The 16,090-nt window shown below is 42.5% G+C and overlaps 1 protein-coding gene across 1 annotated transcript in view; it reads left to right on the forward strand.

The window, feature by feature from the left end:
* Positions 1–393: 393 nt before the first annotated feature.
* LOC142748306 (serine protease HTRA1-like) overlaps positions 394–16,090 on the forward strand; it is a 60,777-nt gene continuing 45,080 nt past the window's right edge. Inside the window, exons 1-3 of the mRNA XM_075855401.1 lie at positions 394–884; positions 10,780–10,879; positions 15,084–15,288. Coding sequence (XP_075711516.1) covers positions 443–884; positions 10,780–10,879; positions 15,084–15,288 — 747 coding nt within the window. The 5' untranslated portion in view covers positions 394–442. The remainder of the gene's footprint in view (positions 885–10,779; positions 10,880–15,083; positions 15,289–16,090) is intronic.

Below are 16,090 nucleotides of genomic sequence, written 5' to 3' on the forward strand. Positions count from 1 at the left end.
TGACTGGATATTGCTGGTTCATCTGTAGCTGGGAGGGCGAAGGGGGCACTGGAGACCTAGGGAGGACATAGGATACAATCCGATATAGGAATATTGTCTATGTCCTTATTCTTCTGGATAATATTGGAGATTTGTAGGTATATGAATGCTACAGACTTGGTATATAGATACATAGTGGGGTTGAAGATAGTCACAGGCCCATCAAGTCTTATTCTTATGCTTCAGACACCAGTCATTACTATTGAGGACAAAAATACTCCGTCTTCAACATTAGTTTCCAAAAATTTGCTTCAGTTTTACTAAATATTTATCAGTTTATTTTTGGGATACAGGTAAGGGACCTAGTTCATGAGTGGGGTCTATAGACGTAGGATCCAAGAGTGCGGTGTTAGGTGGATGAGCTATAAAAGGTGAGCTCTGCAGGTTAGGTCTAACTAAGAAGATGTCTCCTCTATGGACATTCATCTCCATCTTTCTACTTTCCCTTTGCACCTCCGCTGTCCCTCGTATTTCCCGTCGACAGGCACCTAACTGCCCACGGTTGTGTGAGTTATCCCGATGCCCACGTCCACAGTCGCCCTGCCAGGCGGGGGAGGTGAGAGACTCATGCGGTTGCTGTCCCGTATGCGGGGCAGGTGAGGGGGAGTCCTGTAATCATCGTGGGGGTTCCCCATGTGGAGAAGGTCTGGAGTGTGTATTACCTGGCATGGGAGGTACAGTTAGAAAAAGAATAGGAGTATGTGTCTGTAGTACCAGCGAACCAGTGTGTGGAAGTGATGGGAAAACCTACAGAAACCTTTGCCACCTGAAAGCTGAGAACAGACGGGCAAGACTGCAAAATTCACCACCTGCCATTCATATCCAGAAGGGGCCCTGTGATACCGGTAAGGAGCTGTATTAGGGGTCACTGCTGTGGGAGGGCGACCAGGTTACCTGTTGGTAAAGTAAGGTAAGTCTCTCCACCAGTCCTTCTCTGCTTCCATGGTGGCTGTTAACTTTTTGTTAAGCTGGCCAAAGACACAGAGATTTATAGATGTAGCAGAGTTGTGTTTGGCATTTGGCATGCACTATGCTATTATAATGTGTTATACGGGGTAAACCTATAGCTAACCAATTCAGTACTAGAAAAGTTTAAAAAAAACATTCACCTTGTCTGAGCTATAGATGTAGTATAGTCAAATTGGTTATTTAAGTCTTTGGATTCAAGCATCAAGTAAGGGCAATGACTTACACACTTAAAAAAGTAACTTGGCTCTGCTACATCTATAGTCTACATGAGATGAACGTATTTTACTTTTAAACCTAAATACACTGATGTAGCTTTAGTTCTATGGAAAACGAAAAATAACAAATTGTGATATCTCAATGAGGTGTGCCAAATAACAAATTCAGCTCTGCTATATCTATATATTTAATATAAACAAACTAGCCTAGGGCAATACTGGAAGCACACACTAGTTGTATTTTACTTTAACTAATTGTAAGACCCCACGCACACGACTGTAGATTTCATCGTAATTTTGGACCCATTCATTTCTATGGCCGATGGACACCTTCCCGTATATTTACTGGAAATTGTCCGGGCCATAGAAAGTTTCCGTAAAAAATAGGACATGTCCTGTTTTTTTATTTTACAGACCGTATTTCCATACTTTATAATGGGAGCACGGTCCGCAAATGCTGATGACTGTCCGTGGTCGGCCGTGCCCGTAATCACGAACCATGATTACGGGCACAGTCGTGTGCATGGGGTCTAACCCTTACCATGTTCCTTCTTATTTTATTTACTCAAAAGCTAAAAATCAGGTGTGACTAAAGATAACCCCCCACTCGCAGGTGAGATAATGGGGTTAACTGCATCCCTGGATTGTTAGGTTTTCTATGTTTTCTCAGTTTGTGAGTTTTAAGAGTTTACTAAGATATTGTTTTAAGTTCAGGATGCCTTGGATTTTAAAATATACTCTAAGGGCTTGTCCACACACAACGGAATTGCTGCAGAAAATGTCTGCAGCGATTCCGTTGAAAGTCAAAGGCTTTCTGCTGCGGCAAAAACGCACCGTTTCCTGCGGTTTTTGCGATAGAAAATGAAGCGTAAATTGCTGCGTTTTTCTCAATGTTAGGAGATGGAGACAATGTTTTTCTCAATGTTAGGAGTATGCAGCAATTCTGCATACTTTCCGTAGCAGGAATTGACATGCTGTGGTCCGAAAAATACGCACCGCAGGTCCATTTCGGCTCGGAAATTGTACGCAGCGTGTGCATGAGATTTGTTAAATGTCCCCCACCATGCTGCTACTGTATTCTGCGTATATTATGTCCGAAATTCCGGCCGGAAAAACCCGGCAATTCCGGAGTGTGTGGACGACCCCTTATATAATTACACCTAAGCCAGGAAACGTCTGATGGGCAGGGGGCAGGGCATATACATAGACAGGCTTGGGGTTTTCCAACTTTAGGCATATATGGCATACCCACAGGATATGCCACAAATGTCTGATAGGACGGGGTCTGGTCGCACCTATAGGGAGAAGGGGGGGTCTGCCAAGGAGTCTGGGAGTAAACCAAGTGGAGAGGTGGTTGCGCATGTGTTCAGCTTTTACATTGGTGTCTATGAGAGTAATTGTATATCACTATGCTGGCAATATGACCACCCAGATAAAATGCAGATAATGCAAATAAATGGAGATAAAATGGAAATAAAGTAAAATTTCTTTAACTTGGCATCAATGAGACCTAAAAGGTGACAAAATATCAGTGGGTCAATTTTTTTTCCAATTTGAATAAGTTCTCTCTGCTCAGTCTCCGGTTTCAGGTCCTGTGAATCTCATTGCAGTGCTGTCTTGGAACGGCCGTATAATCAGACTCTCTGAATTATCGGATTCTGCAATAAAGGGGTTTTCCGGGATAAAACTTTTATGTGTCAGTGATTTTAATCTCGGAATGTGATTACATTTGTAATGCACTTACTGTATCCAAATTGGCCCCGTTTCCCGATGCTGCCATGGGGCACATGACTGGTGACTCTCTTTGCCCGCTATATGTACCAGCCGTATACCTATCACGTGGTCAAACGGTTTGACCACGTGATAGGTATACAGCTGGTAAACACAGAAAGGAAAGAGTGACGTCACCAGTCATGTGCCCCATGGCAGCATCGGGAAACGGGGCCAATTTGGATACAGTAAGTGCATTACAAATGTAATCACATTCTGGGATTAAAATCATTGACGAATAAAAGTTTTATCCCGGAAAACCCCTTAAAGGAATTTCAGCCTATTTGGTTCTTTAAAGTATCGAATGTAATCCTAAATTTGGAGATCCATGTTGAATTCAGGTCCAGATCTCGTTGGTAAGATTGGACACTTACATAACCAGAGGAGTAACTGAAAGGTCCTGGGCCCCAATGCAAAATGTTTAATAGGGCCTTTTATAATACTGGTGTCTGCTTATAGGACAGAGGAGCCTTTGGACCCGGGTACAACTGCTCCGTCTGCACCACCGGTTATTATAGTATACTATACGTGGGTACCCCAGGTCACGTGATTCTCTTTTCCTGGAAGAGTGTATCAGTGTTGGTAAGGCAGCGTGCCCGCAGGGTCTAAATGTGTTGATCTTGTGTGTCGTAGCTGAAGGCGACAGGCGGCTTTCTGCAGGGTAAATACCTGTGAGTGTGTGTGAGTCAGTGTCATGCGTGAACATGCTGCCTGAACGCATGTGGGGGATATAAGGGAAGCGGCCTCGCAGCTACACTGGCCCAGTTACATACAGATTCTTGTTGAATGTGCGTGTCAGGGAAATGTGCCCTTGTAGGACATAGAATGGTCATGAGTGTATGTTATACCCCAGCAGACAGATCAACATGTTTCTTACTATTGGGATACATGCCACAATATTCTGCTGTAAGAATGTGGGGAGACTTTAATATACATATAGTATATTTTTATATATTTTAGAATATGGTTTGTTTATTTTGTGCACTGTGCCTTTAATTGTGTGCTACTTAAACTGTTTTTCACCTTTGGGTGGCACTAACCAGGAAGAAAATATCACCTGTTATGTTATATTTGCCAATGTGACATTTATTTTATCCGTCAGTTACTGGCAAATGATGGTTGGCGCACTGGTGATTTAAATTGGTTAGCCCTGGGATGAAAGACCCAGACGCCAACTTGGTTGGATGTTTACTGCGCTATAATAGCGCCCAGGAAGCCACAGCATGGAAATGGCACGCTCTGACGCTGCACCCTAACTAGTGGCGTTCCTGCCAGTTAGGGTGCAGCGCGTGGACTATAGCCAAAGGTGAAATTCAAATTTTTAACAACAGGTTCTCTCATTTTCTGACAACGATATACATGGCTGGGGGAGAGGGGACGCGCTTTGTTGCGCCACAGAAAATTATCTGGAATAACCAAATAAAACAATTACATTATTCTAAATACACTACATATTAATGTCAACTCTAAATATTTTTTTATGTATCAGTAATATCCAATAAACTTTTCAAGCTTATGTGGCTCGCTGTCCAAAATATTTAACTGCCACACTATGTATATGATCATATAAGCATACATACCCATCTATAATACACACACTTGTTATAAACTCACCGATTACCTATATACCTATATGTGCACATTCAGTACCCTAATAGTGCACAGTCCTTTCAGTTAGGCTGCGCACTGTGAGAAGGGTGGAGAACAGTGTTTGGCAGAACCAAGCTTAATACAGTGATATGGTGCCATAACTAAGCTCAGTACATAAATACAGCACCAGAACAAAGCTCAGTGCATAAATACAGTACCAGAACAAAGTTCAATACATATATACAGCACCAGAATAAAGCTCAGTATATAAATAAAGCACTAGAACCAAGCTCAGTACATATATACTGCTCCAGAACAAAGCTCAGTACATATATACAGCACAAAACCAAGCTCAGTGCCTATATACAGCACTAGAACCAAGCTCAGTACATATATACAGTACCATAACCAAGCTTGGTACATAACTACAGCACCAGAACAAAGCTAAGTACATATATACAGCACATAATCAAGCTAAGTACATATATACAGCACTAGAACCAAGCTTCGTACATAAATAGCACAGAACCAAGCTAAGAACATACCTATAGCACCAGAATCAAGCTCAGTACATATACACAGCACCAGAAACAAGCTCAGTACATATATACAGCACCAGAAAAAAGCTCAGTACATATATACAGCACCATAACAAAGCTCATTACATAAATACAGCACCCGAACCAAGCTCATTACATAAATACAGCACCAGAAAAAACTCAGTACATATATACAGCACCAGAACAAAGCTCAGTACATAAATACAGCACCATAACCAAGCTCAGTACATAAATACAGCATCAGAACCAAGATCAGTACATGAATACAGCACCAGAACCAATCTCAGTACATAAATACAACCCAAGAACCAAGCTCAGTACATATATACAGTGCCAAAACCAAGCTCGGTACATAAATACCGCACCAGAACAAAGCTTAGTATATGAATACAGCACCACAACCAAGCTCAGTACATAAATACAGTACCAGAACCAAGCTCAGTACATAAATACAGTCCAAAAACTAAGCTCAGTACATAAATACAGCACCAGAACCAAGGTCAGTACATAAATACAGCACCAGAATAAAGGTCAGTACATAAATACAACACCAGAACCAAGGTCAGTACATAAATACAGCACCACAACCAAGGTCAGTACATATACACAGCACCGAAACCAAACTCAGTACATAAATATAGCATCAGAACTAAGCTCAGTACATATATACAGCACCAGAACGATGCTCAGTACATATATACAGTACAAAAGCCAAGCTCAGTACATACTGTATATACAGTAACAGGAGTAAGCTCAATACCAAAATGCAGCACCAGAAGTAAGCTCAGTATACAAATAGAGCACAAGAACCAAGTTGAGTACATATATACAGAACCAGGCTCAGTACATAAATACAGTACCAGAACCAAGCTCAGTAAATATATACAGCACCAGAACAAGCTTAGTACATGAATACAGCACCAGAATCAAGCTAAGTACATAAACACAGCACCAGAACGAGGCTCAGTACATAAATACAGCTCCAGAACCAAGCTTAGCACAAATATACAGCACCAGGACCAAGATCAGTACATACATACAGTACCAAAACCAAGCTCCGTGCATAAATACAGCAGCAGAACTAAGCTCAGTACATATATACAGTACTAGTCCCAAGCTTAGCAAATAAATACAGCTACAGAACTAAGCTCTGTACATTCATACAGCACCAGAACAAAGCTCAGTACATAAATACAGCACCAGAACCAAGCTCAGTACATATTTACAGAACCAAAGCTGTATATATACAGTAACAGGAGTTAGCTCAATACCAAAATACAGCACCAGAACAAAGCTGAGTACATATATACAGCACCAAAACTAAGCACAGTAAATAAATACAGCATAATAACCAAATTAAGTACATATATACAGAACCAAGCTCAGTACATATACACAGCACCAGAACAAGGCTCAGTACATAAATACAGCTCCAGAACCAAGCTTAGCACAAATATACAGCACCAGGACTAAGATCAGTACATACATACAGTACCAAAACAAGGCTCCGTGCTTAAATACAGCAGCATAACTAAGCTCATTACATATATACAACACCATAACCAAGCTCAGTACATAAATACAGCACCAGAACAATGCTCAGTACATAAATACAACCAAAGAACCAAGCTCAGTACTTATATACAGTGCCAGAACTAAGCTCATTACATAAATACCGCACCAGAACCAAGCTTAGTATATGAATACAGAACCACAACCAAGCTCAGTACATAAATACAGTACCAGAACTAAGCTCAGTACATAAATACAGTCCAAAAACTAAGCTCAGTACATAAATACAGCACCAGAACCAAGGTAAGTACATAAATACAGCACCACAACCAAGGTCAGTACATATACACAGCACCAGAACAAAGCTTAGTACATGAATACAGCTCGAGAACGAAGTTCAGTACATATACAAATCACCAGATCTAAACTTAGTACATATATACAGTACTAGAACCAAGCTTAGTATATATATATATATATATATATATATATATATACAGCACCAGAACAAAGCTCAGTACATATATACAATATCAGCATAAATAAAGCTTAGTACATAATTACTCAGAACAAAGATCATTTGTACTTTCAGGTTAGCCCCTGCCATGTAAGTTTGTACTATGTGAAACTACTGCTCCCAGTATGGTCTAAACAATAGTAAGGATAACCTGGGAGTATGTGAATATGTTTTTCACAAAAAGAATGCTACCACTTATCATCTCACTTCAGATCCTACAATGACCACAGTACTGATCAGTCAGCAGGAGAATAAACATTTTCATTCATTGACACGTAACGTCTACTCTGATTCTATTACATTTTTTCATCTCTTCTCCATCCGCTCCAAACCTCCATGACGACTTTTCCACACACATACAATGGCCCCTGTAGATAGTGCCACACATACAGTGCTCCTTGTAGATAGGGCCACACAGTGTGCCATCTGTAGAAAGTGCCACACACAGTGCCCCCTGTAGATAGTGCCACACACTGTGCCCCCGATAGAAAGTGCCACACTCAGGGCCCTCTGTAAATAGTGACACACACACAGTGCCCCTGTATAAATTGCCAAACTCATTGCCCCCAGTAGATAATGCCGCACACAGTGCCCCTTGTAAATACTACACACAGAGCCCCCTGTAGATAGTTCTACACACAGTGCTCCTTGTAGGTAGTGCCACAAAGTACCCCCTGTATACAGTGCCACAAGCAGTGCCTCCTGTAGATAGTGCCACACCGTGCCCCCTGTAGTTAGTGCCAAACACACAGTACCTATTCCACGCTCTCCTCAAGCAATGCAGGCTTTGTCTCTTCTAGTCAACTCTGCTCCAGCAGAATGTTGCAGGCGGCGCAATGACGTCATCACGCTAGCTGCAGCGCAGTTAAAGTTGATAATGCCCTTGCCTCACAAACCCTAGTTAGACTGCTAAATTGTATCTGCGTCCTTAGGGTGTGAATACAATTGAGTGCAGGGGACTGATTTTGATGCCACTTCTACCGATTCCACGAACAATCTGTTATTTTAACAAATGGTTTGGGAGAACTGGGGAGAACCGGCATGATCCCACTCCTGTCTTCAGACCATATTTGAGCAAGTGTTGCTGATGTGCCTGTGGGGCACAAGTGCTGTTGTAGTGTTGGGAGGGATCAATTTTAAGGCAAAATCTGAGGAATGCTGTGGTAGAGCTTCTGAGAGCAGTGGGGGATCATATGGGCAGACGCGCGGGGCCCAATTCTCCAAGGGGGCCCATGGCCGCCCGAACCACATGTAATTTTAAAAACTATTGAAAGAATTATGCAGTGCACTAGTGCTGCTGACGGACGCTGATGATGAGGAGTTAGGGGGGGCAGGTAAAGCCATTGCAGGGGCGGGCTCGCCCGGGATAGTGCTACATAGATAGGCACTTCTGCTAGTGGTAAAACACGACTCTCTGACGCTGCACGCACCGCCAGAGAAGAACAGGAGAGTTCTCCCTATAGAAAGTGAGGTCTATAGAGAAGAGCAGGGCATTGAGGCTAGTGAGCCGTGGTACTGCTCGTTCATCCTCCTGCCCCAACCAACATTAAAGTGATCGTCTGACACTAGGAGGGAGTTTATGCAGCAAGTGGGGGGATCTAACCATCTAACAGACTGCAGAGGGCTCTATGGTGGGGATAATAAATTCCCCCAATAGAGCCCTCAGCAATCAAGATGCTCAACCCCCCCCCCCCACTTTATGTATAATAACAACTGAGGGCTCTATGGGGGGATTATATCCCCCTTCATAGAGACCTCTGCAGTCAGTAAGGGTATTTTTACACTGAGTAAATTTACAGCAGAATCCGCAGCAGATTCCGATGCAAAATACTGGCTCCCATTCATTTCAATGGGAGTCGGACGCATCTTTTTCCCGTTCAGACCCCCATCTTTTTCAGACGCTCAGACCCCCCATACAGCCCTCTGAAGTTATTTTATTTTAAGGGGAGTGGTGTCTGACTGCTTAAAGTGTAACAAATTATTTTTTTTTAAATTGACATTTCATAGTGAAATGTCAGAAGTTTTAATTGGTGGGGGTGCAAGCACTGAGACTGCCACTGATCGCTAAAATTAAGTGGCAGAAGTGCTCGGGTAAGTTTCTGATCAGCTTTTCTCAGAAAGCTGACCGAGCAGTCTATGGGCTCATAGACTTTCTATTGAGACCGTACACTGCTCAGAGGAAAGCTTCTGTCGCTTCGTTTTAGCGAATTGGTGGGGGTCCCAATGCTTTGACCCCCACCGATCAAAACTTCTGACATTTCCCTATGACATGTTAAAAGTTTTTCCAAAGTTCAGTTACACTTTAAGGAGAGGTGTTGACATTTTTGATGTGTTTAACACATCAAATTTCATTTCATGTGTTAAAGGCTATGTACACACTTTTTAATTTTTTATTTTTTTTTTAAATAATAATAAAAAAGACCAGTGTGTTTGGTGCAACTTTGCAATTACATTTTATTAAAAATTATTTGTAATTTTTGAGATACAGGTGCTTTATATTCTTGTATAGCTGTAGCTAGCGCTAAAACCTGCATCCGCCAAGTCAGCAGCACTGACGGGTTCAGTGACAGCGGATACTGTGTGTCTCTGACACGCAGGATGGTGCTGTTATTAATCGCATCTAAGTTTATATACTACGGTTTTACATTTGAAAAAAAATATTACTAGCATTGTTTGTTTTCAAGTTTTAACAAAAGTTGAAAGAAGAAAAGCATTGTTTAGGCATCTCGTACGGGGAAAGGGGGTTGCATTGCGTGTAAAGGAGAAGGAGTTTTGTCATCAGCCCAGGGCCCATGGTACACTTAATCCGCCACCAGCTGAGGGAGCTGAGTTGAAGAACTGCTGTGTGGGTGACCGCATGTGTCTACGGTGCCTCAGTGTGGTTGGTTGGTGACAGGCAGGAGCCTCTCCATGTCGGTGAGATAGTAGTGGAGCAGCATGCAGGTCAGCAAGCCAGTAGGCCCAGACAAGGGCAGAGATCTGTTCAGGACATACCAGTGCATCAGTGAGGAGTGCTCTTGACTCTGTCCTGTGAGTGAGCCAGCCATCATACGCCATCCTGAACCAGAATGGTAACCAAGCCTTTTAAAGCAGGTTTGATAAATTTGGATAGGCGATAGGTCCAGTCACTGGGACCCCCTGCTATTGATTAATTGAGCTGTATGAACCTGCGGTGTGCATGCTCAACCGCTGTCCTATACATCTCCTCCTCACCACGGTTGTGCTGGTGGGTAGGGATGTGGCACTGGAGTCCCCTGTTCTATTTATTGGTAGGGCTCTTTGCGATTGGATCCACATCAAGATAACATTTATCACCTAACCAGTGGAATACCCCTTTAAGTCTCTATTTTCACTGCTCCATATTCACTTATGCGCAATTAATGGCTGCCCAGGGAAGAGTAACCATTCAGCAGGGAAGCAGTTGTCTCCAACATTCAACTTTTTTTTATTTTATTTGTATTTGGCAATAATAATAAAGTTGAGAAAGTCAAATATCATGGAAATATCAGTCACCACCTATTTTATAAACCAGATTGGTCTTTCCTGTAAAATCATCTACTTTTAGATTTATTTGGCATGTTAACAGCTTTAAAAATATTTTTTTAAGGTTCACATTACCCTAACAGCCTGAGATACAAGTTTAATTTCATAGCTGACGTGGTGCAGAAGATCGCTCCGGCTGTTGTCCATCTGGAACTCTTTAGAAGGTAATCATCAAGACTAGTTTCATGGGTGAGACCCAATTTGGAGTAAACTGTTATACTAACAATTTATGAGAAACCACCCAATAAATTCTGTTCTTTTCATTAATACTAGACGTAGATCCAAAGATATACCAACCAGGGCTGAACAGTCGACCGTGTTTTTATTGTCAGAACATCAAATCCTAAAGGTGTTCTCTGCTTTCGTCAATCTATTTGTGTTAGAAGAGTACCCAAAAAATAACCGTCATGAAGTGTCTCGATGCTTAGACCCATGGTGATCAGCTGTAATCAGCGCCACCTCAGGAGGAAATATCAGGGTCCTCCAGAGGAAGAGAAGCTGATAAGTGAGGTCCTGTGTGGGGGACCTAACTTTATTAAGGCAGAATTCCCTAATACAGAATTTGAAAACCTCTTTAAAGTGCATGTCCCTCTTTAGACAGCCTTTTACATTCAATATTAATCTGCAGAACAAGTTGAGTAATTTAGTTTATACATTATATTACTGATCCCGAATTACAGCCTGTATTATACTCCAGAGCTGCATTCACAATTCTGCAGGCTTCAAAGATGAAACCACCCAGTTCCTGAGCTTACACTGGTGATTTATATTCCGTAAAGTGTATCCTTTACACCAGGCGCTGTACAGTTAAAGCTGTTTTAACACATTGGACCCAGTGCAAATGTTTAGAAATAAGTGTTCATGGTCTTCCGATATTTATAAAGTCAATTAAACATCATTTAATAAGTGTATCTATTTAGCGGTGCAATTTTGTACACACATTAGTGGGAAAAGTAATTCACTCTCCATTTTCTTCTCTATCTGTCTCAGATCGCCATGAACTCATCTCTGCAGAGCTTGCTGCCCAAACATTTATGGCTCTGCCTTCTTGATTCTCCAGCACCCTCCCCACCGATTTCCGACCTTTTTGCCCCATTACTTTACCTGCTGTGTTGCACAGTGCCCACAAATACTGTACTTAAAAAAATAAATTGTAATGCCACAGAGATAGTGACACTAAAATGATAGTGAAAGACAGATAGTGCCCCTGAAAACAGTAGTGCTAGATAGATAGTGACCATACCGTAACAGTGCCCCCTTTGTGCTCAACAAAGTAATTATGCCCTGTTGAGGCCCCACACAGTAATAGTTCTCCTCTTAATGTACCACACTGTAATAGTGCCTCGTTTACACCCCACACAGTAATAGTGCCCCTTTAGGCCCCACACTACTAATAGTTCTCCTCTTAATGTCCCACACAGTGATAGTGCCTCTTTTAGACCCCAAACAGTAATAGTACCCCTTTAGGCCCCATGCTGTAATAGTTCTGCTCAGTGTGCCCTACACTGTAACAGTGCACTTCTTTGGGCTCCCACACAGTATTAATGGCCCCCTTTGTACCCCCGGATAGCAATAATGTCCCCTTTTGGGCCCTCCCAAGTGTACGGTGCCTGGTGTTAATTACATAATGCGCCAATAGGTCAAAGGGGGTGTATGAGATTTATAAAAACATAGCTGTTTTATTTCAGACACAGTGCAAGTCTTGTCCAGGGGTTTGGTATTGCAGCTCATCCCCATTAATTTGGTGTATTTTGGAATAGTATGTAATATTAGACGCATGGAACCAGAGCAATCACAACATCAAATTTAAAAAAGCAAATGCTCCGCAATAACGGGTTACCGCACCTTCATTCATTTATTCATTCACACACATTGGTAGCTTTCTGGTCTTATCACACAATCTCTATTGGGTTCAAGTCAAGACTTGGTCAAGCCACGGCTGCCGTTGCTTCTCAACCATTCAGCTATACTGTAGACTTGCCTTTGTATTCTGCTTTGCTGTCTTGCTAGATGACACAATTACAGCTTGAGACAATGGGACAATGTAGCATTTATAGTTATTTCAAGGATGGCAAGATCTCCATGGGGAGTCGAGCGTAATATGTAATCATGTTTTTTAGGGTTTATAAAGAAGAGTGGGATAAATTTCCTTATCAGTGATATCTTGGCTGTAATTGGTACCAATAAAGGTGCGACAAGCAGTTATTACGGGGCATTTGCTTTTTCATATTTGTTGTTGTGATTGCTCAGGTTCCATGCGTCTAACATTACATTACTATTTCAAAATACACAAAATTAATGGGGGAAGCTCCCCTTCCAGACTATGGACATGAGTGGTGCTGTTTCTGAAAGAAAGCAGCCATGGTGTTTTATACCTTTAAGGCTCGTCCAGTCACAAAAATTCTAAAACGGCTTATTTCTAGCACCCAGCATTCTCACTTTCCAACTAACAAAGCTGGACTAGTTTTGACAAAAGAGTATCATTTAAATTCAGCATTAAAATCACTGGATTATCAAATATTTTGGATCAGTGCACAGTCATAGAAAAGTATATAAGGGTATACAGCTTCGAAGAAGATAGCCCAAAATAAAAAGCTAATACACAAATTGACAGAATCACTTTTTTTTGCATCTATTAGATTATCTTAATAATATCTCCTAAAGGAAGTGCTGTATACAAATTACAGTGCCGCTTGAGCTAATTGCCCGAGAGGCACTACATGGTCGCAACCACGTTGTGGTTCTAGGCCAATCAGGCAAAGCGGCACCTTAATTTACATACAGTTTTAAAATAGGAGTTCAGGTAGCTAATCAGTAGGTGCAATAGCTGATAATGTAATTTAGGCCTCATGCACTGTAACGTCCGTCGTCGCTGACCACGAACTCCTTCCATCCAGTCGACGCCCTTCTCTCCAGAGATGTCTGCACATACGGCCGTCCTGTTCCACAGTGACCACCACTGTGCGCTCGCGAGCTCAGTCCGGACTTAAGAAGCCAAAGCGCACGCAGGTGGGAGATTGAGTTGATTGCTCCCAGACCACCCTGGGCTATAAGAAGGGCTGTGCCCTCCCTGCAATGCCTGAGCGTTGTTTGTCGTATCCAAAGTTTATCTGTGCAAATGGTCTCCTAGTGTTTTCCAGTTCCCAGTGTTCCCCGTACCTGTATCCTGTATCCCGTGCTATCCTGGTCAAGTGCCGTGCTGAGCTGTAGTCGTGCTGTGCTGTATTCCACGCCTGTCCTGCTACTCAACGCCTGATGTCTACCTGCTGCCTGGTCCCAGCAGAGCCTGCCTTGCTACTGTCCAAGCTGCCACGGGTATTCTATACGAACTATAGACTGTTACCTGCGCCCTGTTGGCCAGCTGCCATACCGCCAAGGCGGTACGGCCTGAGCGTACTCTCATGTTGGGTTCGTGGACCCACTGGGCCGTACCGCCTTGGCGGTATGGCAGCTGGCCAACAGGGCGCAGGTAACAGTCTATAGTTTGTTTAGCGTACCTGTAGCAGCTCGGACAGTAGCAAGGCAGGCTCGGCTGGGACTAGGCAGCAGGAAGACGTGGAATACAGCACAGCACGACTACCACTCAGCATGGCACTTGACCAGGATAGCATGGGATACAGGTACTGGGAACTGGAAAACACTAGGAGACCATTTGCACAGACAAACTTTGAATACGACAAACAACGCTCTGGCATTGCAGGGAGGGGCACTGCCCTTCTTATAGCCCAGGGTGCTCTGGGAGCAATCAACTCAATCTCCCACCTGCGTGCGCTTTGGCTTCTTATGTCTGGGCTGAGCTCACAGGCGGACCCTGGTGGTCACCGTGGAACAGGACAGCCTTATGTGCAGACATCTCTGAAGAGAAGGGCGTCGACTGGATGGAAGGAGTTCATGGTCAGCGACCACGGACGTTACATGCACACAGCAGGACGATGAGAGTGGAGGCTGTGTGGCAGCACACAGATTCAGATTCTGAGGCCTTAGAAATAAAATCACGTAGAAAACCACATATACTGTACCCCAGTTCAGTGTCCCCCTCCATCATAACTGAGGGCAGCATAGGAGACCTGACAGATCCACAGTTCTTATAATTAGTATAATAAGTAATAGAAACAGGTAATAACAATAAGTAACTCAATGAAGAATGATAGACAAAACGAGAAAAAAATGGAGCATGTTTAATGTAATACAAATCAATTAAAAAATATTAGTAACAAACTAATGAAATGTGACAAAACACAATAAACTGCCAAAGAGATGGCATCAAAATAGGTAGACAGCTCTACACAGCCAAATAGTGTTTGCTAGTTAATAGTTGATTTTTACTACTATTATAATGTAAAATAAGCCGGTATTTTCTTGTTGTAGGTCGCCGTTCACTGGTCAGGAGATGGCTGTGTCCAGCGGCTCAGGATTCATTGTGTCTGAAGATGGACTTATTGTAACAAATGCCCATGTCCTCACAAACAAACAGAGGATTAAAGTAGAAGTAAAAGATGGGGCTCATTATGATGCTAAGATCAAGGATATTGACCAGAAGTTGGATATAGCACTTATTAAGATTGACCCAGACGTAAGTACCAGAGACCAGTGTGCACCCTACAAACAATGAGGCTAGCACACTTGTAGGGCGGACCAATATTTAAAAAAGTGGAGCCTTAGGAAACATTGACATCATAAAGGCATCAAAAAGTCAATAGTCATAAAATACTGGCTCCTTGTATAAAAAAAAGTTATCTCATCAAAGATATCCCATTTCAACTGATTTTACTGGGGGGACATCATGCCAAGCCAGGCATTTCCCCTTCAACGGTTACAGCAGGGAAAATTTTGTTTTACATGATGGACATGTAATAGATGGAGAGCACAAGTCCACCAGAGTGGGAACTGCTCAAAGCAGCTCTCCATTCTGGAACATAGAGGCCAAGCGGGGAACCCCCCTCCATGACGTCCATATACCGTAATAGGGCATATGGATAGGGGTTGTCTTTCAGAAAAGAACCCTTTTAAAGGGTATGTCCACCTTTGAACAGCACTTTACCATTTACATATAGAATTAATCTACATAAAAATGTGAACAACTTTGTAAATACGTTACATTACTTATCTTGTTCTGATCCTGCGTTACAGCCTATATTATAGTCTAGAACTGCATTCACAATGCCACTAGTTGTCCCTGGAAACAGTCGACAAGCTTGTTCTCAGATGTGCCTTAACAGTTTAGCTGAGATCCTGTAATGCAAGGGGGCAGTTCATTTATCCGATATTGGATTACTGTAGAGCACCTGCTGTAAAGACAAAGTGTGATTGAGTGAGTTCTGTGCAGACATTGGGAATGCTGTGAGATTTCAGCTCTGAAACCTGCAGAATTGTGA

This window comes from Rhinoderma darwinii, chromosome 3 (assembly GCF_050947455.1).
Source record: "Rhinoderma darwinii isolate aRhiDar2 chromosome 3, aRhiDar2.hap1, whole genome shotgun sequence".
Lineage (NCBI taxonomy): Eukaryota > Metazoa > Chordata > Amphibia > Anura > Rhinodermatidae > Rhinoderma > Rhinoderma darwinii.